At 42.0% G+C, this 25,125-nt stretch overlaps 1 protein-coding gene across 6 annotated transcripts in view; it reads left to right on the forward strand.

The window, feature by feature from the left end:
• The window catches only part of LOC148365890 (uncharacterized), a 59,226-nt gene that overhangs the window by 17,384 nt on the left and 16,717 nt on the right, over positions 1-25,125 (forward strand). For all 6 annotated transcript variants that reach the window (XM_088336349.1, XM_088336353.1, XM_088336351.1 and 3 more), the window contains exons 4-10: positions 257-426; positions 4,616-4,732; positions 4,824-4,912; positions 18,580-18,729; positions 18,929-19,248; positions 19,314-22,211; positions 23,973-24,269. In XM_088336349.1, the coding sequence (XP_088192475.1) occupies positions 257-426; positions 4,616-4,732; positions 4,824-4,912; positions 18,580-18,729; positions 18,929-19,248; positions 19,314-22,211; positions 23,973-24,269 (4,041 nt within the window). The remainder of the gene's footprint in view (positions 1-256; positions 427-4,615; positions 4,733-4,823; positions 4,913-18,579; positions 18,730-18,928; positions 19,249-19,313; positions 22,212-23,972; positions 24,270-25,125) is intronic.

Raw genomic sequence — 25,125 nt, forward strand, 5'->3', positions numbered from 1 at the left:
ATACACCAGCCATTTACAGTCGTACACACACACAAGCTGCCCCATGATAACACTTGATGGGTGCTGTCTGTTGCAGAACACAATGCATGATACGTTAATATCAATGACAATAAGGACAATTCCATTTAAAATTTGTGTTGCAGTAAACCAGCGATAACCAAAGTGTGACGTACGGAGGTGTCTCTACTTCAATAAAAAAGGTTGAGAACCCCTGTAGTAATGCATCCATTGACTGTATGTTTTTTATGCAAATCAGCACCGAGTGCCGGATGTTGGAGTCTAGCATCCTGCGAGTGGTCCATCGCCACGACGACGATGATGGTAATGATAACAGCATCCCGTCGTCAGCGACGATGACGGTGGCCCGCGAGCTTCTTCAAGAGACACCGGAGCGTGTCGGAGCGGCGCTGAGGGAGAGCCTCGGAGGTGAGAAGGGAGACGGACGTGCACCCTGGGGGAGGTAATGAGGCGACAAGCGCTATGCCCGCTTAACGGCCGCCAGGAGATAGGAGGTTGGGGAATAAGGTCGGAGACAACCGGGATATTGCACTTTAATTCGGGATATTGCACTTAAAACCAGGATATTGCACTTAAAACTGTTTAAAACTGGTTTTGTGGAAGAAGCTATCCCTCTGTATTTTCTTTCGGGCCTTGTGGGATCTTTTTCCAAAGGTAAAAGTAGGAAAAGACAGTTCCTGGGGTATAATAAGTTTTTAAGGGGGTGAGAGCTGGCAATGTCCTCCAAGCTGGGCAGGGGGCAGTCAGTGGTCTTTTGGACCTTGTTTATAACCCTGTATAGGGTGTTTCTGTCAAGTTTCAAGTTTCATTTATTTGAAAAGTGACAATTATGCTCCATAAACTCATGTCACATACTATAACATTGTAGCCAAAGCGAATTCTCAATGCCTGTCCCCAGAAGGGCTTTTAAGGAAAAAACATACATAAAATACACACTATTATAAAACAGCACAATAGCAGTGGCTACAGGTGGTCACATATCTGACCTCTGATTAAAAAGTTTATGTTTAAAAAGGACCCAGTTTGACTCTTCCTTTAGATCAGTGGGTTAACAGTTCCAGGCTTTAGTGCCTTGTGTCACGGTTGCCCATTGCCCTCACTAGGCCCCGCCCGTTTGGCGCCAGCTGGGGTTCGTTGCCTGATTGGTTTCCCTCCTATTTAAACTCGGTGCTCTCATTCATTCCTTGTCAGTCTGTCAACGAACCTCTGCACTTGCAAGACTTGGGTTTTGACTCTGTCCGTTATCCTTCTCGTGTATCCAGTAAACGATATCGATCCCGCCTGTCTAGTTCTGTCCGGTATCTTTCTCCAGTGTTGGGTATCGACCCCGTCTGTCTCGTCCTGTCCAGTATCTTGCTCCAGTCTCCAGTATCCGGTATCGATCCCGTCTTTCTCTTCCTGTCCGGTATCTTGCTCCAGTCTCCAGTATCCGATATCAATCTCATCTGTCTCCTCCTGCCTGGTATCTTGCCGGTATCGATCCCATCTGTCTTGTCCGGTATCGACCCGTGTGTCCTGTATCGATCCCATCTGTTCTGTCCGGCCTCGATCTCTGTCTCACTTCTTCCCCCCCAGCGTTCACCGCTTCCCTGGCGTTTGTGTTCACGCGCATGACTGCCCCATTCCCGTAAAATAAAGCTTGTGTACAAATGTTACGCGTCTGGGTCCTCCATCTGTGCAGGTTCTTATACCTTTTACAGTAAAAACTAATTGTCCAAAAGTAGTTTTCCGCCTCGGGACTTGACAGTTCCCGCTCTGACCCACAGCTCTGAGGGGAACTATGCTCTCACTAAGAACCTGAGGGGCCTGTTGATATAGCAAGCATTTACTGTATAAATAAGCTTCAACTGTGCACATCTAATGAAGTTCTCAAAAGGATAACATTTTTACGTTCTCCAAACTAACACAATGATGTGACCTGATGGACTTATGTAGAATTTTAACCGCTCTATTAGAAATCATTTGTAGTGGCTTTATCGTAGTGACCAAGAGCAGATGTAGTAGTTTATTTGTGAGAAGATCATGCAGTGCATAAAGGTTTGTGCAGTATGGAAAGGCAGGTAATCTCTGATCAGTCTTAATGTATACAAGATAGCTTTGGCAGCTCGGCAAAATGTTTAACATGGCCGTCGATTTTAAGTTAAGAATCAAGTACAAGTCCCAGGTATTTGATTTCTGAGACCCATTCAATCTTTTGACCATTTATTTGTAATTTTTCGGTTATAGACTTGTTTTTAGAGGCAAAGCCAACAGATAGTCTTTTAAACCTTTAGAGTCAGGCCTGGCTTTTGAAACCACTCTGTCACAGTTTGTAGATGTTCGCTGCAGAGCATCCTGCACAACTCGCTGTGTTGCAGTATGTTAGGATGCCCTCTGTGGTGGACCTGTAGAATTTCACTAACAGCTTATCCTCCAGGCTGAAGTTGCTGCCGTCACAATAACTTTAACCTGAGTCAAGGCTGACATTTGTCCAAGGATTTTTTTCCCGAGGCACACGGAAAATATTAAAAAGAAATGTAATAATATTTTTTTTCTTCGTTTGTCATATATTATTTAATATTCTGATGAAAAATGCTATATTTTAAGTTTTTTTGATGGTAAATTGCCCTCATATTTGTACTAATGATTTGCTTTTTATTATATTTCCGTATTTGTTTTTCTTTGTAATACGAAATACTATTATTAATATTTTTCATTGCTAATTTTTAAATGTATTTTCTGATAAAATAATATATCATATTTAAGTATTTTTCCCCTTTTTCCTGCATATTATTTTTGTAACTGAGCTCAGTGTAGGAGTGAAATTACCTAATTATTGTATAAGGTAGAAAAAACTAGCAAACTCACATTTTTGTGGATCATACACCATTTGTTGAAGGTGACAATCTATAAAAAACCAATCATATGAAAAATAATGATGTTTATACAAATTTTAATTATAATAAAAAATTAAGATAAAGAAATAAATGTTTTGTTTTTTTTGTTTTTTTTCAAGAGGAGGCCAATCTACTTTTCCCAACTTTTGAAACAATTCACTTTGGTACTGCTGTTATTTCGGTAAGAGCATTTAAACAAGGGACGATCCAAATTTGTGTCGTGCGTTCCTCTGACAAACATGAGTGTGATGGATGAGGAGGAAAGTGAATTAGGGTCAGCAAAGAGCTTGAGAGAGACAAAATAACAAGGAAGCCCACATGTGTACACACACACGCAAAATGGATAATTACATAACACAACTATACACAGTCAACTTGTTTTGTTTGACAGTGACACTCATTTTAACTAAGAAGCCCCAACAAAGTTGAAAAAACAGATTTTTGGGGGATCCAGTGTAACCAGAGAAGAGGATCCAATACATGTAGACACACCACATGATTTACAGAAGAATTATTGGCAAAGAACAGTTCAGAGAAACACTGGCAATTGTTTCCCAGGGTCTTCAGTCATTAGAATACTGTAGTCCCTTGTTTATCATAGTTATTGGGGAACAGGGTCCCCCATGATATGCAAAAATCTGCAAAGCAGACACCCCTCCATTTTTCACATGAGCTCTCACTAATGGTCGACCAGGGATCATAGATTGTGGATGCAGGGTTACTGTTCATTTTAGGTGGGCCACAACGGAAAAAAAGAGTCTGTACACACTACAAAAAATCACTCTGTTAGCTCCTGTTCTCAGCAATGGTCGACATGGGATAATAGATCGCAGATGCATGGTTGCTGTTCATTTTAGGTGGACCATCCCGGAAAAAAGTGTTTGTATGCACGATAAAATGTACTCTCTCAGACCCCACTCTCAGCAATAGCTGATTAGGGATAATGGATCACAGACGTATGGTTGCTGTTCATTTGAGGCGGGCAATAATGGAAAAAAAGTGCCGATATGCACGACACAAATTTGCTCTCTCAGCCCCCACTCTCAGCAATAGTTGATTGGGGATAATCGATCACAGATGCATGGTTGTTGTTCATTTTAGGTGGGCCATAAAAGAAAAAAAGTCGGCCCCCACTCTAAGCAATAGCCCACTTGGGATAATGGATCACAGCCACAACCATGCATTTCATTTTAGGCGGGCGAGAAGGCGCGTCTCCAGACAAAATCACAATCTGTCCCCGCTTGCAGCAATATGGTATTCATCATGATTCATTGCTCTAGTTCATTTAAGGCGGAAATAACGTCAAAAAACAAGCCACCAGGACAGACAAAATTGTGTTCTGCTATTCCCTGCTGGCAGTAATTTGTGCTCAGGGATAATGGAGTGAGTGCTTTTTGGTGAACAGGATGCCAAAAAATGGGCTGCCAGGTTCTGGAAAAACCTTTTGAGCTTTTGTTTGGACATTGTTCTCCTTCCTCCTCCAGTGCAAAATGTAAAATAAGCAGTTGCGTCGTGCACAAACTCTGCCCCAAGTCAAAGCCAGCTTCCAACGGCTCAGTTCACTTTTGAATTGACGTCATCACTACATCTCTCTTTCGGAATCCTTTTCTTATTTTTAGTTTCCCTTTCAGCCAAAACCGAAATGCAGTTTTTGGTCATTTTGCAAAATCTGTGGTGCATCCATAGTAAGTATGGTATTGTTTGTGCTTGGGTGTTTTCAGAGGCATTGCGGTTCCATAGTGAAGCCTTCTCCCTCAAACACGGCCGCCGGTGCGAGCAACTCGATGACATTTGCAGTCGTTGGGAACGGTTTAGTGACAGCAGGAGGTTCTTACAAGGTGATCACTTATGTCAGGAAATCTATCTCTACATCTTTCATTTCTGATAAAATTCTGACGTTTCTTCTTGTGCTTGGTCAATGTAACAAAGGTTTGGAGCATCTTTTATCCAAGGAACTGAAGGAGTTCTCGGACGGCGAGACGACCATCGCGCTCACCTCAGTCACAGTAGGTGAGGAGGTAAGCTTCTCAATTCAAACAAATGTTACAGAGGAGAAAATAGATCACTATTGATTGGATCAATGGAAAATAATATTGTGGCCATGGAAATAACTACGAGATTTTTACAAGCCTGAATGGACCACACAAATAAACAATACAATGAAATATCTACACTAATTCACGGATTATATTCAGGGTTTGTACAGGTGCTTGAAATCCTTAAAAATACTTCAATTTTAATGTTGCGTTTTTAAAGGTTTGAAAAGTGCTGGAATTTCAGGTGAAGTGCTTGTAATAATTTATAAATGTTGCCCTTTTTTCTCGGCACTTGACTCGAAAGACCACACTTTAAATGAAGAAAATCAAATAAGTCTGCTTAAAAATGAGGCTGACAGGTCTGCTTTGGTGGCTTCGCGTTTCCATTGCATTTCTTTTTCATTAGTGATGACGGCAATTGGCATTAGTTTGTATGGCATTGTCATGTCAAGCGTCATCGCCCCTAACGTTGCGCTCAAGAAGCCAGGTGCATTATGGGAGAATGAAAAATGGCTCGAAAATACAAAGTACAATGGCTAAAACGTGGAACGAATCCACGCACGGCATCTTGCAAAGTATGCAAAAAAAGAGTGAGTACTCTCCAGTCATATGAAAGGTACTTCACAGAGATTACTAGCTTAACTGATTTTTTTGCTAATCGATTGCTACATGCTACACCCAAGCAGGACACTATGAATTGTGTATTAATACAAGGGTTACGTAGCAATCATGGACCTTTATTATGGGCAAAAAATTAAGAAAGTGTTTCCCGGTGTAGAATAGTAGTCCAAACAACACTCAACACACCAAGCTCAGAGATCTACAAACAGAAACATTAGGTTAATAATGTCACATAATTAAGAAAAAAATGAATAATTAGTAACCCGAATACTTTTGATTTGTAATACAAATTTATTCACACCGGATTTTTCTTTCAAAGTCCTTAAAAAGTGCTTGAATTTGGCCAGCAGCACGGCGGCGCAGTGGTTAGCGCATTCGCGGCTCAGTTCTGAGGTCATGAGATCGAACCTTCCTGTCTGGAGTTTGCATGTTCTCCCTGTGCTTGCGTGGGTGTCCTCCGGGCACTCCTGTTTCCTCCCACATTCCAAAGACATGCATGTCAGGTTAATTGGCCTAACCAAATTATCCCTAGGCGTGACTGAGCGAGTGAGTTGTCTGTCTCTGTGTACCCTGCAACTGGCTGGCATTGTTCAGGGTGTCTCCTGACCACTGCCCGAAGATGGCTGGGATAGGCTCCAGCACCCCCGTGACCCTACTGAGGATAAGCGGTGGAGATAGTGGATGGATGGATGAATTTGGCCATAAAAAAGGTGTTCAAACCCTGTAAAGTCAGCACCTGACTAACTATAAGCCACAAAAAAAAAGATTTTTTTTTCTAGCGAAAAAAAAATTTGTACATGGAATATCCGCACTTGACTATAAACCACATGTGCCCTCATTGAAAAATGAGATATTTAATAAGAAAGACACAAAAGCAGTTTTTAAAGTTGTAATAACAAATACACGGGGAACAGTCACAGAGTAAAAAACACAGCAGAAACACAAGTAACACAGTGCTGAAAAAAATGCATACATTAGCCGCATCTCTTCACAAGCCGCAGGGTTGCAATTGGTTCACAAAAATTGCAGCTTATAGACTGGGAATTACGGTAAATAAAGAAGCAAAAAAATCCATTAACAGGTATCAATAAAAATCAACAAAAAATATAATAAAATAAAATAATTACCATAGGGGGCTGGTTGAGTATACATGTTTCGGTGTTGTTGCTGATATCAGACTTATCTCAAAGTATTGGCACTCGCAATGGTGTACTAATACCACTGTAGGATGGCTGCTTCACAATCAAGATCTAAAAATGACAAGAATTACAGTAGACCCCCAGGATACGGCAATCCTGCCCTTTTCGCTTTACAGAGTGGAATAAGATGTTTTTGGGCGCATTTTTACGTCATTTTCATATTATATGACATCATCGACAAATTATTTTGCGTAGCCAAAAACTTGTAAAATTCACACTTATTAGTGTGTTAGCATATGACAAGTAACCTGTCTCCTATTGGTTTGCGTCACTACAACATGAACATGCCGACATGCTATTGGCTGAACTATCTACCACAATCCCTTCGAGTTTTTGTTTTTTGTACTATTTTTATTTGCTATGAGTCCAAAGCTTGTAATGATGCTGGACAAAAGACGAGAAAACATGCTAACCATGGAAATTAAGCTTGAAATTATCATGAAATACAGCACGGTGGGGCAGTGGTTAGCGCTTGTGCGGCACAGTTCATGTCATGGGAACCTCCTGCGTGGGTTCAAATCCAGCTCCAGACTTCCTGTGCGGAGTTTGTATGTTCTCCCCGTGCTTGCGTGGGTTTCCTCCGGGCACTCCGGTTTCCTCCCACGTTCCAAAAAACATGCATTTCAGGTGAATTGGCCGGTCCAAATTGTCCCTAGGTGTGAATGAACGAATGAGTTGTCTGTCCCCGTGTGCCCTGCGATTGGCTGGCAACCAGTTGAGGGTGTCCCCTGCCCACTGCCCGGAGATGGCTGGGATGGGCTCCAGCCCCCCCCCCCCCCCCCCCCCCCCGCGACCCTAATGAGGATAAGCGGTATGGCTGATGAGATGAGAGATGAGATTATGAGGCACATACATTGTTAAAGAATATAGCCATAACCAATCGACTATCTGGAATATCTTTAAAAGTAAAGGGACAATTAAAGCAAGGACATCATTTAAGGGCATGACGAACCTTTCAAGTGTAAGTTTTAAAATCATTTTTCATTTTTAATCTGACTGTCACCGGCCCCCCCAGACCCCCCCACCCCTTTACCCTGCATCCACCTGCTACTCCACTTTACCAGCTCAAGTCACGTCACACCAAGGATCAATCAAATCTTGTTTTTCTTTTTCTTCTACATTTATCAGGTAATTTTGGTCCACACACACTTACCATATAACACTATCTGGAATACCAGGGGTTCGTAAGACATTAGAGCTGAATTACCATAGGTTTCAAACCCCCGCAATATGGAAAGCTTACAGAATGGATTAATGCTTTGTCCTGGGGCTCTACTGTATGATAATTTTGGAAAAAACCTTAAGTACCGGTACCTTTTTTTTCCCAAGAAAGTATACCTATCACTGTGTTTTGCATTTAAATATAGCCTGATACTTGCAAGCAGGTGTCTCTTCCCTACTTATAAATAAAACGAAAAAATCCAACACACACAAACATAGTTCCCCTTCCTACTGTTTTCTTGCACACCCTCACACATCCATTAAAAGCTTGCAAAGCCCTCTTGAGTGCGGCTGCATAGCGCAGTATCCAGGCTATGTGTAAAATAAATGTTGTGCGTTGTCGGGGGGCTCGAGCTCTGTCTCCCCCGGAACACTACGCAACGTCCAAGGAACATTAAACACTCACATCCTCGTTTAGTGAATAAATAAGCGTTCATTGCAAACGGCTTACGTTTGTGTGTGCAGGACTTTGCTTGCATATTTTAGCAATGGGGCCCCCATTAGAGACTTTATATCGAAGAAATGGCCAGCGGGGCCGGTGTCACGTCGGGCCCCTAATGATGTGAAAACATAAGCCCCCCTCCGCCTGCTCCATCGTGTCATTTGCCGTGTGTGTATTGATACGTTGTGTTTTAATTGTGTTTGTCCGACTTTAATGGTTCTTCTTACAAAAAAGAAAAAATATATATATTAAATTCAATTAGCTGCTAATGGTTTGTGTGTTTGGAGTTCAATTTGTGGGTAAAAAATATGAATGTTGATGGACATTAGCTTAAATGTGGATGATTGATCGGGATTTTTTTGACAATCATTCCTAAAACATAATTCCTAGATTTATATATACATATGTATATATATATATATATATATATATATATATATAGGTGGCGTCTGGGTGGTTAGCATGCAGCCTCACGGTGCAGAGGTTCAGGGTTCAAGTCCAGCTACAGCAGCCTTCCTGTGTGGAGTTTGCATGTTCTCCTCGTTCTTGCGCGGGTTATCTCTGGTCACTCCGGTTTCCTCGCACATTCCAAAAACATGCATGTCGGGTTAATTGACCGGTCAAAATTGTCCCTAGGTGTGAATGAGCAAGCAAGTCGTCTGTCCCAGTGTACCAGCCGCCCTGTGCGGAGTTTGCATGTTCTCCCTGTGCTTGTGTGGGTTTCTCCCCACATTCCAAAAACATGCATGGGTAATTGACAGGTCCAAGTTGTCCCTTTGTGCCCTGCCCCTGGCCAGCAATCAGTTCAGGGTGTCCCCTGCCCACTGCCTGGAGACAGCTGGGAAGGGTTCCAGCACCCCCGCGACCCTACTGAGGATAAGCGGTGCAGATGATGGATGGATGGGATACATATAAGGTGTCATGAAAAAGTATTGGCCCCCTTCCTGATTTCTGTTTTTTTTGCATATTTATCACTCACAAAGGTTTTAGACTATCAAACCAAGTTGAGGAAGAAGGGGGCGATAGGGGGGCGGCAGTTCGAAGGGGGCGCTAGGAATTCACTGGGGAGCCAAGGGGGTGCCAGCCTGCAAAAAGGTGCAAACCATTAAGCTAGATGAAGTGGCTGGCGAGAGGGAGGTCTGGGCTTCCCTGCTGAGAATGCTGCCCTCGTGAACTGACACCAGATAAGCAAAAGATAATGGATGGATGGATAAAGTTTTCTACTTTGTGGGTTTTGACTATCGCGGCACCTGCGACTTTTATCTTCAAAAACAGACCAAAACTATGCTGACACTCCAAGTACAGCTTCAGTTTGACTTTATATGCCCCTTATTAGGTGTTCAGGTGAAAATACCATGGTTCACCAGTCCGACACGATTTCCAAACCACGATTTTGTCAAAATGAAAAAGGAAAAAGGGCCAGCAAAAAACATCTGCGAATTTCTGACACTTCATCGATCCCTCCAAGTTGAACTGAAGGAAGTTTTGGTGCAATGCATACATCACGCAACGTGAAGCTCAAATCTTAGCGTTGTTGCGTGTACGAGCACGTCCGTGTTTGCGCATACGAGCACTTTCGTGTGCATGCAAATGAGAACGAGCAGATGAAGCATTGTGGGGATGACGACTTGTCGTGCTGTGGAATTGATGAACTGTGGGAGGGACAGCGCCCGCAGCCACAAACATGACTTTGTGAGTAATGTCTTGTTTTGTTTTGGGCGGCAGTGTGTTAATATGGACATTTCTGCTTTATTTTGTGGAGGAGGTCTGGAGAATTCTTTGATTAGAGGGGGGCGCTCGTTTGTGGAGGCTTCCGATGCATCCCTGGTGTTTTTGGGCGGTGCCACTGAAAAACAGTGATTAGTTACTGGTTACTACATCTAAAAAGTAATTCCATTATCCCCCAAAAGGAGCGTGTTACTCTGAAAGTAACTATCTGGCTGTAATTTACCATATATATATTTGTAGCAAAGCTGACTGCCTAAACATGCTTTAAAATAGAATAAAAGAGATAGAAAAAAACGTTTACATCAACCAGTGGAAGCAGTGAACCCTTGTGCAATTTTGAGAGCTTGCACATGAGCCGAGACACTCCATATCCATTTTGTCTCTGGGCTTCAAACCACTCAAAGATCTTCTCCGTTTCCGGGCACTGTCCAATATATTTTCTTTTTTTCTCTGGAGGCATGGTGTATTGGAAAATAAGTTAATAAATGAAAATACCATTCAGCATACCTTTACTGTAAAATCTGTGTTGATGTTTGCCTTGTTGATTTACCATGTTTTTTCCGGTTCAAACCATCTCCCCATGCATATTATTTGCTACTGGTGATACATAATCAAATATGCGCATACAAACAGACCCATCATTTCAGCATTTGATTATATAATAGTACATTTGGCTTGAACGCGAGTATATAGAGTAGGGAGAATATCTTCATAAGTAGACATTTAGCGTTTGTACTTTGTTCTTGAGACAGCACCACCATAAATGTGTTCAGAATTACTTTGCAGTTAAGCATAACTGTGCACATCCTTTTTTGAAAACTTGTGTGTTTGCATAAGACAAGTTGCATATGACAGGTTACCTTTCTAAAATGCCTGTCTGCCACGTTATATAAAATGCCGGTCTGCCATTGGTTTGCGTTACAACAACATGAAAATGCCGATAAGCGTTTGACTAAACTACATACCACAATGCTTTTCTGTTTTTTTTTATTGTACTGTTTTTATTCACTATGAATCCAAAATTTGGAGTGATGTAGGAGTAGAGAAGAAAATTAATTTTGAAATTATCATGAAATAAGAAAGCTCATGCAACAATTGGGAATATCATTAAAATCAAAGCGGCAATTAAAGCAAGGAAATCATTTAAAGGCATGACAAGCAATCCTTACGAGTTTTATTTTTAAAATCAGTTTTATTTATGATCCACTGTCCCTGCCTCCCCCGGCAACCACCCGCTAATTCACTTGACCAGCTCAAGTCACGTTACATTAAAGGTCAATCAAATATCATTTTTCTTTTTTGAAAATAAACTAACACTTCATTAAAAGTTTTAAGGGTTTTATGTGACATCATAAACAAAACTGGAGTATTTAGCAGTTTGAGCAATGTTTCTCAACTGGTGGGTCAGGACCCAAAAGTGAGTCACGGACCTGTTTTCAGTGGGTAGTGGGCCTTTTCTTTTGCAAAATAATGCTGAGAAGAAAAAAACAGAGGGCCATTCACACTCCTTAAGAGTAGATGGCGATAATGCCATGCTCAATCTCTTCTACCTGTTCAGTCAATTAGCTCATTTGAGAGGTATCCCATCTCATTTTTTGTCTTTTTTTTTCTGCCCATAAAAATGAGTCCTAAGAAAGTTAGTAATAAGGGGAAAGAAAATGTAAAACGGTTACAAAAACGATTGAGTAGAAGAAGTTAACAATCCCCAAATACGAAGATGGAGTGTCTGCCATTGAAGCGCTGCTTTAAGGTACAGTAAATGGTTTACAAATGTTGTATTTTCAGCTTTTTACTAGCACATTCATCTTCATCAATTTATTTTAGTATGTGGCTATTTTAATGCAGTTTTAGGGGGTCACTTATTTGCGATGAAGCTTTATATGGGAGTATATACAGTACACTACTTAAAGTCGTTTAGGTTTTGCTGGTTTATTGAAAATAAGAGGACTATATTCTACTATTACTGCTTTAAGCTGCACAAACTTTTCTTTGAATACATTTAAGAAGTCTAATTTATATCTTGATTTGGGTCGCAGCTTGTCATTAGGGTGGTCAAGTCAAGTCATGTTTCTTTGTATAGCCCTTAATCACAAAGAGTCTCATAGGGCTGCACAGACCAGAAATTATTGCAAACCCTAGACTATTATGACACCATCCCCTGATCTAAAGCCCGGGTCCTTAAGTCAGACTAGTTGAGAACCTGTGAATTAGAGGACACTCTAAATGCTCTAATAAAAAGCGGAGCAACACACTATTCTTGAAGATGGTTAAGTCACAAAATCTTCCTAGAAAAGTAAATGCAATCCAGCATTGCATTCCTTTGAAACGCATTAGTCCCAACACTAGTTGTTGGCTCCCCCGGCCATTGTGTTTGCGTAAGCGTTGCTACCCTTGCCAGGATGCTCTTTGCACAAATAATTATTGTAGCTAATGACGGGGCCTGCAGCCACAGCACCCGCTAAATGCTTTTCTGATGGTAGGCGCCGGGAGACAGTAGGTGCAACAAGGAGCTCCTAGGGACTAGATTAAAGAGCAGCACCCTTCCTTTTTATGTTGGATTTATTTTTATTTTCTTTATAAAGTACATGAACCCCTTGGTTATTACGGTTAATGGGGACCAGAACCCCCTGCAATAAGTGAAAATCAGCGAAGTTAAAGCCCAAAAGGGTCAAACTTACCTCGAGATGACGTCCATACCGACTGAGAGTGTAAGACTGTAACAAAATAACATCTATAGATAGCAGTTGAATGAATAGTCTTTATTGCCATTACACAAAAGTACAACAAAATTGGAGGGCTTCTCCTTTCAGTGTAAGAAAGCGATGTAGAGAGCGGGTGTCTATCTGCACACTAGCATTGGGGATCCTCGGGCTGAGCCATGTCTCTGTGACGATTAAAATACAAAAGGCGGGAATGTTACAGTTTCCCACGAATCGTAGCTCCAGGTCATTGGTTTCATGGGTAATGGATCTGGCGTTGGTGAGATACAGGCTTGTCAGGGGCGGCTTGGTATGTAGCTGTAGCAGTAGGCCGGGCCTGCAGCACCGCTAATGCTTTCTCTCCTGACGCCGCCTCAGTACCTTCCTGAACCTGATCAAAATCCACGGAGCACCTGCTGGTGATCACCATTTCTTTGTGTTTTTCTGAATTTCCTCAGAGTCCAATTTATTGATGAATTTATTTTCAATGGAACAAGCAATAAAAGGTAGCCGTTGCCGTTTGTTTTGTTAGGCCCATCATGCTCCTTGACTGACAGTATAAACCAGCTTATCAAAGTCGCACACACAGACAATCACGCCCATCCAACACACAAAGCCCTTCCTAATCTGCTTCTGTGATAGCATTTGCTGTTTGCTGTCTGCACAATGCAGGATACATTGATATCAATGAAAAATTAGCTGTTTTTAATTTAAAGAGACAGTTTGTAATAATTAGTGCCTCCTAGTGGTACAAAAATCTTTCATTCAGTAAAAAGAAAACATTGATTTGAATTCTAGGCAAAAATACAGCTATCACACCAATGTTAATTTTTTAAAATATTCATTGGTCAAGAAATTTGTATTTATTTATATAGTGGAATCCCTACCTAGTAGTCGCCACTATGATGGACTGTCATCTTGCTACTATGCTGTGCTCATTTGGCACTTGTTTTGGTTTGCATTAGACAATACAGTGCCATCTAGTTGTCAAATATTACAAACTGGGGATTCTACAAATCGCTTTTACAAATGTATATATTTATTTGTTTATTATTTTTATATAATTATATATTTATTGTGTTTAATTTATTGTGCATACAAAAAATATAATTTGGAAATATGCAACACTTTGTTTTTAGTTTCAGTTTCTTTGTCTGTTTTATTTTTTATGTAATTAACTCTTATATATTATGATTTTTTTTCTTTTGAAAAAATATCATGTTAAAATATGCAATATATTTTTTATTTTAAAAATGATGTTTAATATATTTTATTTTTATGTTTTAAAATCTTTATTATTCATATTTTTCGATTTTTTTTTTTACTATGCAACGTCCAAGGAACATTAAACACTCACATCCGTCTTATGTGAAAATATAGACTACTCCAGGTGTTTTTGTTTTGTATACACTTATCATCTGTTTTTAGGCCAGAACAACATTGAATATCAAAACCATCCTTTACAGGCGGTCAGGTAGGTTACCACAGATGTGAAAACTGCCCAAAAAAGCTGACTCTGCATTTTCAGTTTTGCAGACTCGAGAAATTTCCCAGAAATACATTCTACTCTCTCTGGCCTTTTTTGACCCTTATAGTTGCAAGTTAAGTAAAAAAAAAAAAAAGCTAACTAAATCCAACCATTCCAGAGCACTCGTCTTGTAGTTTGGAGACCACGAACGGCAACTTATCATAAAAAGGAATATCTTAACTTTTTTCGGTTTCTCCTCATCCCGCCTTCATTCTCATTCCCCGCTCGTAGCATCTCGGGGGTTTTGCGAGCGTATAAACAAAACAAAACATTTGTATACTCCGCTCAGTTCAGTTGCAACCCTTCCTTTCGTAATCCCCATGTGGTGCGAACCAAGCATCATCATCGAGAGAGCGAAAGACGGACATACGGGGTTGGGAGGGTTACTCTAAAAATGTAATCCGATACAGTTATGAGTTACTTGTTAAAAATGCAATCAGTAACGTAATCCGAATACTTTAATATTGAAGTAATGTGACTGTTACTTTCAATTACTTTTGGATAACTTTTCCACATAAGGCCAGAAAGATTTTGATTTTTTTTTTCTAAGAAATGGAATCAACTTTTCAAAACTGCACTTTGTATTTCCTTGGGTGGTCTGTGTGTGATATTAAAATTTAGTGTGATGATTTTAAACCTATGTGAGTGATAAATATGCAAAAAACACAGAAATCAGCAATGGGGCAAATACCTTTTTACAACACTGTTTTCCTTTACTCCCCAAGCCTGCGTGTAACAAAACAAAACATTTGTGGACTCAGCTCAGCTCCACGGCGCCGTATCCCCCCTTTCGCAGTCCCCGTGTCGGGCGAACCACGAATCATCATCAAGAGAGCGAAAGATGGACATATGCGCTTGTTTGTGCAAACCCCCCTTTAGTGTTGATGATGCTGGCGAGCGTTTGAGCGGGGCGGCCTCCGCTGCGAATGCAGACACGTTTATAAATCACGGCCGCTCTGATGGATTCATCTGGGTGGCACCGAAAGCCGTGTTGTGAGGAGGACGCAAAGGCTACGCAAACGGCTTAACGCGCGATTGATTCTTTGCCGGCGACTGCGGGAAGCGCCTTTCGTGAATTATGACTCGAGTTGCGGACCGGTGCACCTGAAGCTGTGAGACGGAGAAAATAACTTCATGCTTGTGGATTCAAGTGTGACAATGTGCAAAAGTTCCAAAAACTGATTGCTGTTGACGTAAACAATCCGTGACACGCGCGGTGTTCAATTCCGAGATTCCGACCAAGTATTTGGACTGAAGAGAGTTCTTTTGGGGATTTCATATTACAAGGAAACAAAATAAGAAATAAACAGAATATTCTGGACCATTCGTGACCAGGTTAAAATGCTTCCCATTAAGTAAGTAACGAGAAATGGCTGACCACTGTTTTTATAGGAAAAGGCCAGGGATCGACAAAAGGGAAACTTAGCTGGAAAATGAAACTTAACTGGGACAGGATTTTTTAGGCAAAGTGAGGGTGTCAGATCTTCACAAACAAAATGGATCCTGCTGGAGTTGTAAGTTTGTATGATAAGATTTGGCAAACTTATCAGAACACTACATTTTTGAGAAAGTACTGAATGAATTGGACAGATTACACATCAAATTATTATAGTTAGTAAATAGTTCTTTCAAAATGGCACAGAGGACAATTTTATATCTAACTAATTTTTCAATAAAATTTACTATTATTATTTTATGTTAAAATATGCAACATTTTATTTGTAATTTCAAAAACCAAAATGAAATCATCTATTAGTTAAACGAGTAAAATGCCATAAAGACAGCAATTCATACTGCACTAAGCCACTCGAAGCAACAGATCTATGTCAAGATGCTCTTCCTAGACTTCAATTTCTTCCTGGCCGATTTTAATATTTTCTTTATCTTATTTTTATCTTTTAAGTCTTTTGTTACATTTTCCTGGGGTGTCTATTCTCGTTGTAAACAATGCACACTTGTCACGACCGGTACAAGCAGGGGATCCAAATGCCTAACGTTTCGCACAATGTTTTATTAAGGGATCGATACAGGAAACAGAATCAGGATACGGGTAGCCGAACAGGAGAACGGAGCATGGATCAGGGATCAAAACAGGAAACAGAATCAGGATACGGGTAGCTGGGACAGGGGAACGGAGCTTGGATCAGGGATCGATACAGGAAACAGAATCAGGTCACCGTAAGCCAGGACAGGAGAACGGAGCTTGGATCGGGGATCAATCCAGGAAACAGAACCAGGATACAGGATACAGGACAGGTCGGGAACAAAACGGGAGTCAGAGTCAAAAAATGCTTGCTTTGCAAATGCGGAGGTTTGTAGACGGACTTGACCAGAAGTGAATGAGAGTACTCAGTTAAAATAGGAGGGGAACCATTTAGGAAACGAGCAGCTGGAGCCAAAAGAGCGGGCGCAGGTGAGGGCAAAAATTATGACTACACTACGTTTTTTTCAATGACTTAAAAAACAATTCTGATAATTTTTCAAATAAAATGTTTTTTATTTTAAGTTGAAATATGCAACATTTTATTTGTAGTTTAAAATGTAAACAATGATTGGCCAAAAAAGTAATATGCTATAAACATTGCATTTATTACTGCGGTAAGCTCTCTGGAGCAATGTAGGTGCTATGGCAAGATACTCTTCCTGGACTACAAGTTCTTCCTCGTGGATGTTAATATCCCTTTCAATCTTATTTTTATCTTTTAAGTCTTGTATGACATGTTTACTCTAGAGTGTCATGTCTAATATTGTTGTAAACAACGTTCATTATGAATTCATAAGAGTAATTGAGTACAATACAATTATTTTCAATATATACATGTTTTATTTATATAAATAATCCTATATAGAATATACAGTTTGTAGTTCAAAAAATGAAGAAATCAGTCGGCTAAAAGGGTAAAGATAAAGACAATTTTAATTCTAATATGTCTGTATCGGTACAAACACTCACAAAAAACACCCAAAAACACATACATGAGCCAAGAGAAGATGAAGCGTGCAAAGCTTGCATTGGATGCCACGCAGGGAAACCGTCTGGCTGCCATTTGGCTCTTAACGGCAAAAATTAGCCTCCCATCCAGTTCCCCAGATTGCACGTCTTTATAAATTAGCAACGTGTTAGCACTAATTCGCCTCTCACATTGCACAGTGCTTGGGAGTTTAAGACCCTGGGGGGTTATGTAAAACGATTGGTTACCTAGTAAAATAATAATTTGAGAAAATTATTTTGTAAAATTATATATATATCCATCCATCCATTATCTGCATTGCTTATCCTCAGTAGGGTCGCAGGGGTGCTGGAGCCCATCCCAGCTATGTCCGGGCAGTGGGAAGGGGACACCCTGAACTGGTTGCCAGCCAGTCGCAGGGCACACAGGGACAGACAATTCACTCGTTCATTCACACCTAGGGACAATTTGGACTGGCCAATTAACCTGACAAGCATGTTTTTAGAATTTGGGAGGAAATCGGAGTGCCCGGAGGAAACCCACGCAGGAAAACCCAGCTGGAGCGGCAGAAGGCCCTTTTATCAGGAGCTGTGGCATTCTGGCTCGCCTAAAATAAAATACACGATTGTGGCAAAGATCCATTATCCCAGGTCTATGATTGTTGAAAGCGGGGACAAACAAAGCACCATTTTGTCGGGCCTTGTGGCTATTTTTTGCCATTTTTTTCATCCTAAAATGAATTGCACTCACGCTCCTGTGATCCATTATCTCCAAAAGCGGGGTCCAGGTTACCGAATGGATTAACCACGAGAAGTGTCAGGAATGCGTTCCAATTTTCTTTCCTTCATATTCAAAAATGCCCCAGAAAATATGTCGGAGACAACTTTTGCTTAAGAGACAGCGCAACTTCTAAAGCCATTCATCACAGCGAGGGAATTAGCATAATCCCTCTGTGTGGCTCTTTAAAAAAACAAATGCTAATTAAGGCCTATAAATCATTTTGAGGTCTTTGTCTATCATTGAGGCCTCCTTTTGCGAGGGAAATCATATGTGCAGTAGCAGGGGTTTGTCGATTTTGTATTAGAGCAACACAAAAGCTTATTCGTCATTATTTTTCACACTTTCTGCAAAAAGATGATCAAAAATTATTAGAAACAAAAACATAACATTTAAAAATATATCACACAATACCTTATGTACGCAGTAGTATTTTCGGTAATGATCATCTTTTTACAGTGATGTGTCTCGACTCTTTCCTAGCACCGGCTTAGTTACGAGGATGACTTGAAATCTTTCTGCAATCGGCACGGCTATGACGGCATGACGCTTCTCTTGGCCGTTGAGGATGCAGTTGGTCCTCCGCACCTTCAGGTGGCTGTATATTCCAACAACACTGAGCTTCTTAATCAGGTAAAACATCTCATCTTATTGCACATTGCAAAGGGAAAGTATTGTAAGGTGAAGTCGCTGTATCCCAGGGAGTCTACAGTACTGATAGCTCATTACTAAGAATATAACTTGCAATGTGATGCTTTAATGAGTCAGAAAACTATGTACCGTAGTCTTAGTGGAATCAGTTCTACCACTTTTGTGGTTGCTTCCATTGCAGATTTGTTGTGAGCTAGAAGAGACCACTTCCGTGTCCTTCACCAGCGAAGTGGCGCTGAGAGGTTGTCTACAGGTCTACCTCGTCAAAACTTCAGGTGCATCGTTGTTGCTGCTGAAAGAGGAAGTCCGAGGGCTCCTTAAAGAACTCGTAGATCGCCGGAGCTCTATGCTAGCCTGTCACCCCAGTAGCATGACTTCCTCCACCGAGGGGGTGGCAGGCAGCGTAGAGTTCTCTCAGGGATCCTCAGGGATCAATGACATGGAAGGCTCAGACACTGAGAGACCTGATGGAGCTCGTGGAAATGTGGTAGCAATGGAGAGGTGGGTTGAATATATCCAAAGATCCAGCATTTGGAGGGCACCAAACCTTATTTTTGTATCCTCAGGGTGGTTCCAGAAGGTGAGGACGATCCAGGAGGTGTCAGAGCGAGCGTGGAGCTGGTGAGCCCTGACAGCGGCATGAACACAATCCGCAGCAGTCGCTCCTCAAAAGAAAGCTCTGTGTTCCTCAGTGACGACAGCCCGGTTGGCGAAATCATTGGGTCATCGGTGGGTTCTGCGGGCCTGCTGTTAAGGAACCCTTCTCCTCTAGGACTGTTGTCTCTTTCACCTCCTGTGCCGCCAGAGAGGAGGCGGCGTTCTAACAAAAAAAGAAACGACCACATGGATCAGTTTCATTTCGAGCCGGTCCATCCGCCCTATGTCCTTGGGCAAACGGTTGGGAGCTCTAGCTTGTCAGAATACGAAGAACTAAACATGGTGGACTTCTCTGATCCCAGTTCTTTGGGCGGTCTGGAAAGCAGGCAGTCTTCTTCAGATCCAGACTGTCAGATTTTGGAAATGATCGAGACTGTTGTTCCTCCGACACCGGTCAACAGCCTGGCCGGCAGTCATCCTTCTAGTAGTTCTGGCGCCAGGTTCTTCCCTGAGGACGTGGCAGAGAGGATCAGCGGTCTCCAACACAAGGACAGCGTTTCGTCATCCTTGTCTGAAACTTGGGAAGAGCTTGGCTTTGAAACACCTTCTTCTCTTGAAGCCTGGAATCGAAGCAGAGGGTTTGAAAGCCCCCAAAATCTAGAGGAAGTAAAGCGCAAAGACTCAGATGGTGGAAGACTGATTCGGGAGGATAGGACCCAAAGGGACTGGAGCCTGGAACCGCAGCTTAGTCTGATCACGGAACAGACGGAATCGTTTGACAACTGGAATCCAGATTCCGTAATCTGTGATCGATGGAACTCTGTTACTGTGGTGGATCTGCAGTTGACACCACCAGACGAGGAAACACAAGAAAAGATTGTTGGAGTGAAAGAAATGAAGCGACCTTCACAGAAGAAGAAAGTGATCCTCAGCACTTTAACGCCAGATACTTCTAAAGAGGACAGTGAAGAAGCACAGGGGAGTAAGAAAAACCTGCAAATGCTGGATTTCTGGACCTATTCAGAACAAAAAGGTTTTCTGAAATCAGATAGTGGAACCACTACATCTTATCCGGAATCGCTGGATATGTGGAATACAACCATCAGAGACGACGGTTTTTCCCCTCTCACGACTCCTGATCACTTGTCAGAAGACTCTGGGACCTTTGCAGGTGGAGTTCCCAACATGGAAGGCGGCACTTCCTTAGAAAGTCCTCAGGAACTCTCCTACGGAGGCATGGAAATGTGGAACACGACTATACAAGAAGACAGCTCTTCATCCGCTAGCCCGGAAGGACCTGGAAATGGAAAGGACCATAGTCACCCTGGCTCAGCCGATGATTGTACAGAAACCAAAGAACAAGGAACAGAAGCTGAAAAAGGAGAACAAGAAGACGTTAGTCACAAGCAGAGTGTCAAAATAGTAATAGATGGTGAAGAAGGTAGAATATCAGAAATTGAGGACTCTAAGACTCCATCTGTTCCTTGTATGGTCATCTCAATTTCTGATTACGACAATTTCGGAGGCCGCAGTTCCAACATTTCCTCGTCCCCTGAGATCCACAGTGGTCCTTTTGCAGATCTAATCCAACTGGAAGACCAATCCAGTCCTTTCATAGCTCTGTCCAAACCTGTAAAAGAAAAAACTCCAAATGATGAAAGCTTTTTGAATAAAGTTTTTACTTTTGAGGGGCAAAGTGGTTTGGATTCCACTGAGAAATCCAACTTTGCCGAGCTTCGATCACCGTTTATTCTGATTGATGATTCTCAGACACTTATGGAGGATCATCAGTCATTTTGTGAATATCAAAGCTCTGGACATTCAAGGACTCTAGAAGGTTCTGGACCCGCGAGACCACCTCAGAACCTGCCAGAAAGCGTCACTCTCCCTGTTAGTCAAGAGCAAGAATGTTCCACAAAGGACATAATGTCACTCAGCCCCAGCCCTGGTGTCGACAGTGAGACCGTCAAAACGAGTCCAGGCAGTCGAGATGAACTAAGGTCCAATTCAGACGGGGATTCTTCATCATGCCTTGAAATGGACTATATTATTCAGCCCGGAACCGTAAAAGCAGCAGAGCACGACTCCAAAGAGACTGAAGGGAGGTCAAAAGGATCTAGAAAGCCCATGGAAACGTTTAATATGCTCACCTATGCTGTTTCAGTGCTAAAAGCTCAGAATCAGAAAACCATGGTGCAGAGGATTGATCAATCGACCATTGAGGACCACAATATCAACAAAGGATTCCAGCCAGAATCCAGACTACCACCACCTGGGAGTGAAACGCTGTTGGACAAAGACTGCAATGAAGATAAATCGAACGTCATGGGTACGAGTATGTCACCATCACTGAGACAGCCTTCAGACCACTTCCTGAGAACCAGAGAGGAGGTTTATGTCCACTCCCAAATCTCTATGGAGACCTCTGGTTCAGACAGCGAGCACTCCCCCGTCAACTCAATTCAGCCCCATCCTAACGTTCCAGTCTGGGGAGATTCCTTACAAACAGGGGACACTCCTCGATCTTTGAGCAATAGCTCCGCGACTTCTCGCACCAGCTCCTTGGTCTGCACCCCTGTCAGCGAGTCGGCTGTTCCTGATGATAAAGCCCTCGGTTTACCGTTTTCAGGAGATTTGATGGAGGAGGACTATGACGAGGAAGAACAGACTACTTCTCAAAGTTCTCATGATCTTTTGAGTTTTACAAAAGAGCTAGTGGGAAGATGTTCCCCGCAAGACACTGAACCACTCCACCATGGTTTACTTGACTATTATGATGAACAATCTGGGACGACCGACGATGGATTGGCTGGACATCACGACAGAGACTGGTGGACTTCTAACCAAAGCTGCTCTCTGAATTTAGGGTAAGTGGCGCCCTCTGGACCTTTCCGGATCAAGGACAGGGTGTGAGGGGTCTTTAATAATGACTAGGAATGAAGCCAATGACTTTCTTGGCTATTTTGATGACTGTATTGAACACACCATTCAGGTTTTTGAGATAGTGAAGGACAGATTCTGAGATTCCAAAGTAGAACTTTTTACTTCTTGTTAATTTTGCTGTACTTTTTGGAGACTGGTTACAGTGGATCTTCTGAAACGATAGACTCCAGACAGGTAGGCACTAAGAATGCAGTAGACTCTCGGGATGCCGCATCTTGGTCTTTTCACTTCACAGTGAGGAAAACAATATTTTTCGTCCCCACTATACGACTATCGACAACAAATTATTTCACCTGCCCTAAACCTTAAAGATTTCAAACTTTGCGGTGTTATATAGAGAGTTACGTCTGTAAGATGCTTGGCGCCACCCTGTGCCCCTCTCTGCAACCATCTGCTACCCCATTTGACCAGCTTAAGTCACGTCACACCAAATGTAAATACAATTTCTTTTTGAATGAATGAAAACTTTATTCGAACATCCAAATAAAAAACAAAACAAAAACAATAACTCAACAACTTTTACATATGTATTTTTGTATAATTAGATTTTGTAAGGTACATGTATATTACACATAAGTTGTAATTTTTTCCCCCCCCTGGGGTAGATTCTAGCTATACCTTGCACATATTTTTTTATATAAAACTTATATATACCAGTATATATATGTATATATATATATATATATATATATATATATATACATATATATATATATTTTATTAGGCATACTGTTTTGTTCTTTTTTGACCCAAAAAGGCAAAAAACCCAAAAGAAAAAGCAGATTTTTGTTCTTGCTGCTATTTTTTATTTGTATTGTGCCTTTTCATTGCATGTTTGCACGTGTGGAATAGGAAGTCAAGTCATGTTTATTTTTATAGCCCTTAATCTCAAAGGGCTACACAGACCACAGATGATTGCAAACCACCATATTTACACCATCCCCTGATCTAAAACCTTTATGAGGGTAGGGAAAAACTCAATAACCTCAATATGAGGAAAATGAAGAAACCTTGAGAAGGGACTGCATATATCTGTGCTGTAAGTTGTGCATATAGCATATTTGACAATTAAGTTGAAGTTGAAGTAAAGGGGTTGAGCACGCATTAGCTGTTTAATATGGGTTTTTATCCCACGCCGTACGGAAATTTTACCTCACCTCACAACGGTTTAATCTCATTTCCTGGGCGTCTACTGTACACAATTGGATCCTGCAGAGTAAACTGGATACCATGTTGTTGTTTTTTTTACTAAACTGTTTCGTCTATGGGCAGCACGGCGCCACATTGCTTAGCCCGTCTGCTGGTCAGTTCTGAGGTCATGAGATCGAGCCTCCTGTGTGGGGTTTGCATGTTCTCCCCATGCTTGCGTGGGTTTCCTCCGGGCACTCTGGTTTCCTCCCACATTCCAAAAACATGCATGTCAGGTTAATTGGCCGGTCCAAATTGTCCCTAGGTGTGAATGAGCGAGCGAATGGTCTGTCTTTGTGTGCCCTGCGACTGGCTGGCAACCAGTTCAAAGTGTCCCCTGCCCACTGCCCGAAAATAACTGGGATGGGCTCCAGCACCCCCGCGACCCCACTGAGGATAAGCGGTGCAGATAATGGATGGATGGATGGATGTATGTTTCATCTACTCTTTGGTAAATGTATGGCAATGACAAAACAAAGCCTCTTCTCATTTTCCAGATGCGAAAACAGGACCTCACAACATTCAACCCATGCAGGTGCTACAAACCAGTGGGAGACATTCGAGGGTCTACCTCAAAGCAGTTACAATTATCACCTTGTGGATACAAAAACAGAAAACCAGGAAGAGCTTGCGAGGAATTCCTCAGACCTCTACGCCGAGTTTTCCGATCAAGTTTTGGACTTCCAGCGGGACGGGAGCTTTTTCGAACCTTGCAGCTCCGAATACGTACAGCCCAAGAGGGAGGATCCTGTCCAATATGTGCCTGAGGGATATTCCCACTTTCTCATGTCCAGGTCGGTTTTGCTCAAAATCGGTCACTCTTTTTGATGTATCATTTATTTTTCAGATATCTGGTAAAACAGTGATTCCCAACAGGTGGGTCGCGGCCCAAGAGCGGACCACCGACCCATTTTCAGTGGGTCCCAGGGCTTTGCCATGGCAAAATAATGCTAAGAGGAAGAAAAAAAAACAGAGGGTCACTACTTAATAGTAGATGCCAGTAATGCCCTTCATCTGATCTTTTCTTCCTGGTCAGTAAATCGGCACTGTATCAATTCTGTTACAAGCCAGAAACGGAGACAGGACCCAATAGCGTTCGTTTTACTCAGTTTTATTGAAAAAGAGAGAAGTGCTTGCTTCCACGATCCAATGATCGTCGGACACGGGTAGCTGATGGCAGGAACGAAGGAGTGGCACTTCCGTGTCGAGCGATGATAGTCGTGGGCGGCAGGAAAGCTGGTCGATAGCCGGGACAGGGGAGCAAGGGCGGTAACGAGTCCAAAAAAAAGGTCGGCAATGAATATCAGGCAAGAAACAGGGCAAAACAGGTTGATGGCCGGGACAGAAGAGCAGGGCAGAAACGGGTAGAGAAACATGTCGGCAACAGGTAACAGGCAGGAGAAAACAGAGCAGGAGATTGTCGGAGGGTACGGAGCTTGCCTAGCGAAAGCGTAGGTTCGCAGGACGGTTTTGACAGCTTCCTCTCTCTAAACGGGGGTTTAAAAAGAGTCAGGGAACCAATCAGCGACATGGCCTGTTGGCGCCAACGGAGCATTTGCAGGTTTCCCAAATCAGCAGTCATGACACAATTCTGTTTTGAGAGAGACCACATCTCATGTTATTGGGATTTTGTTATTTCCCTATTCTGAC

The sequence above is a fragment of the Urocampus carinirostris genome, chromosome 5 (genome assembly GCF_059441175.1).
Source record: "Urocampus carinirostris isolate Australia breed hairy pipefish chromosome 5, RoL_Ucar_1.0, whole genome shotgun sequence".
NCBI classification, from domain to species: Eukaryota; Metazoa; Chordata; class Actinopteri; order Syngnathiformes; family Syngnathidae; genus Urocampus; species Urocampus carinirostris.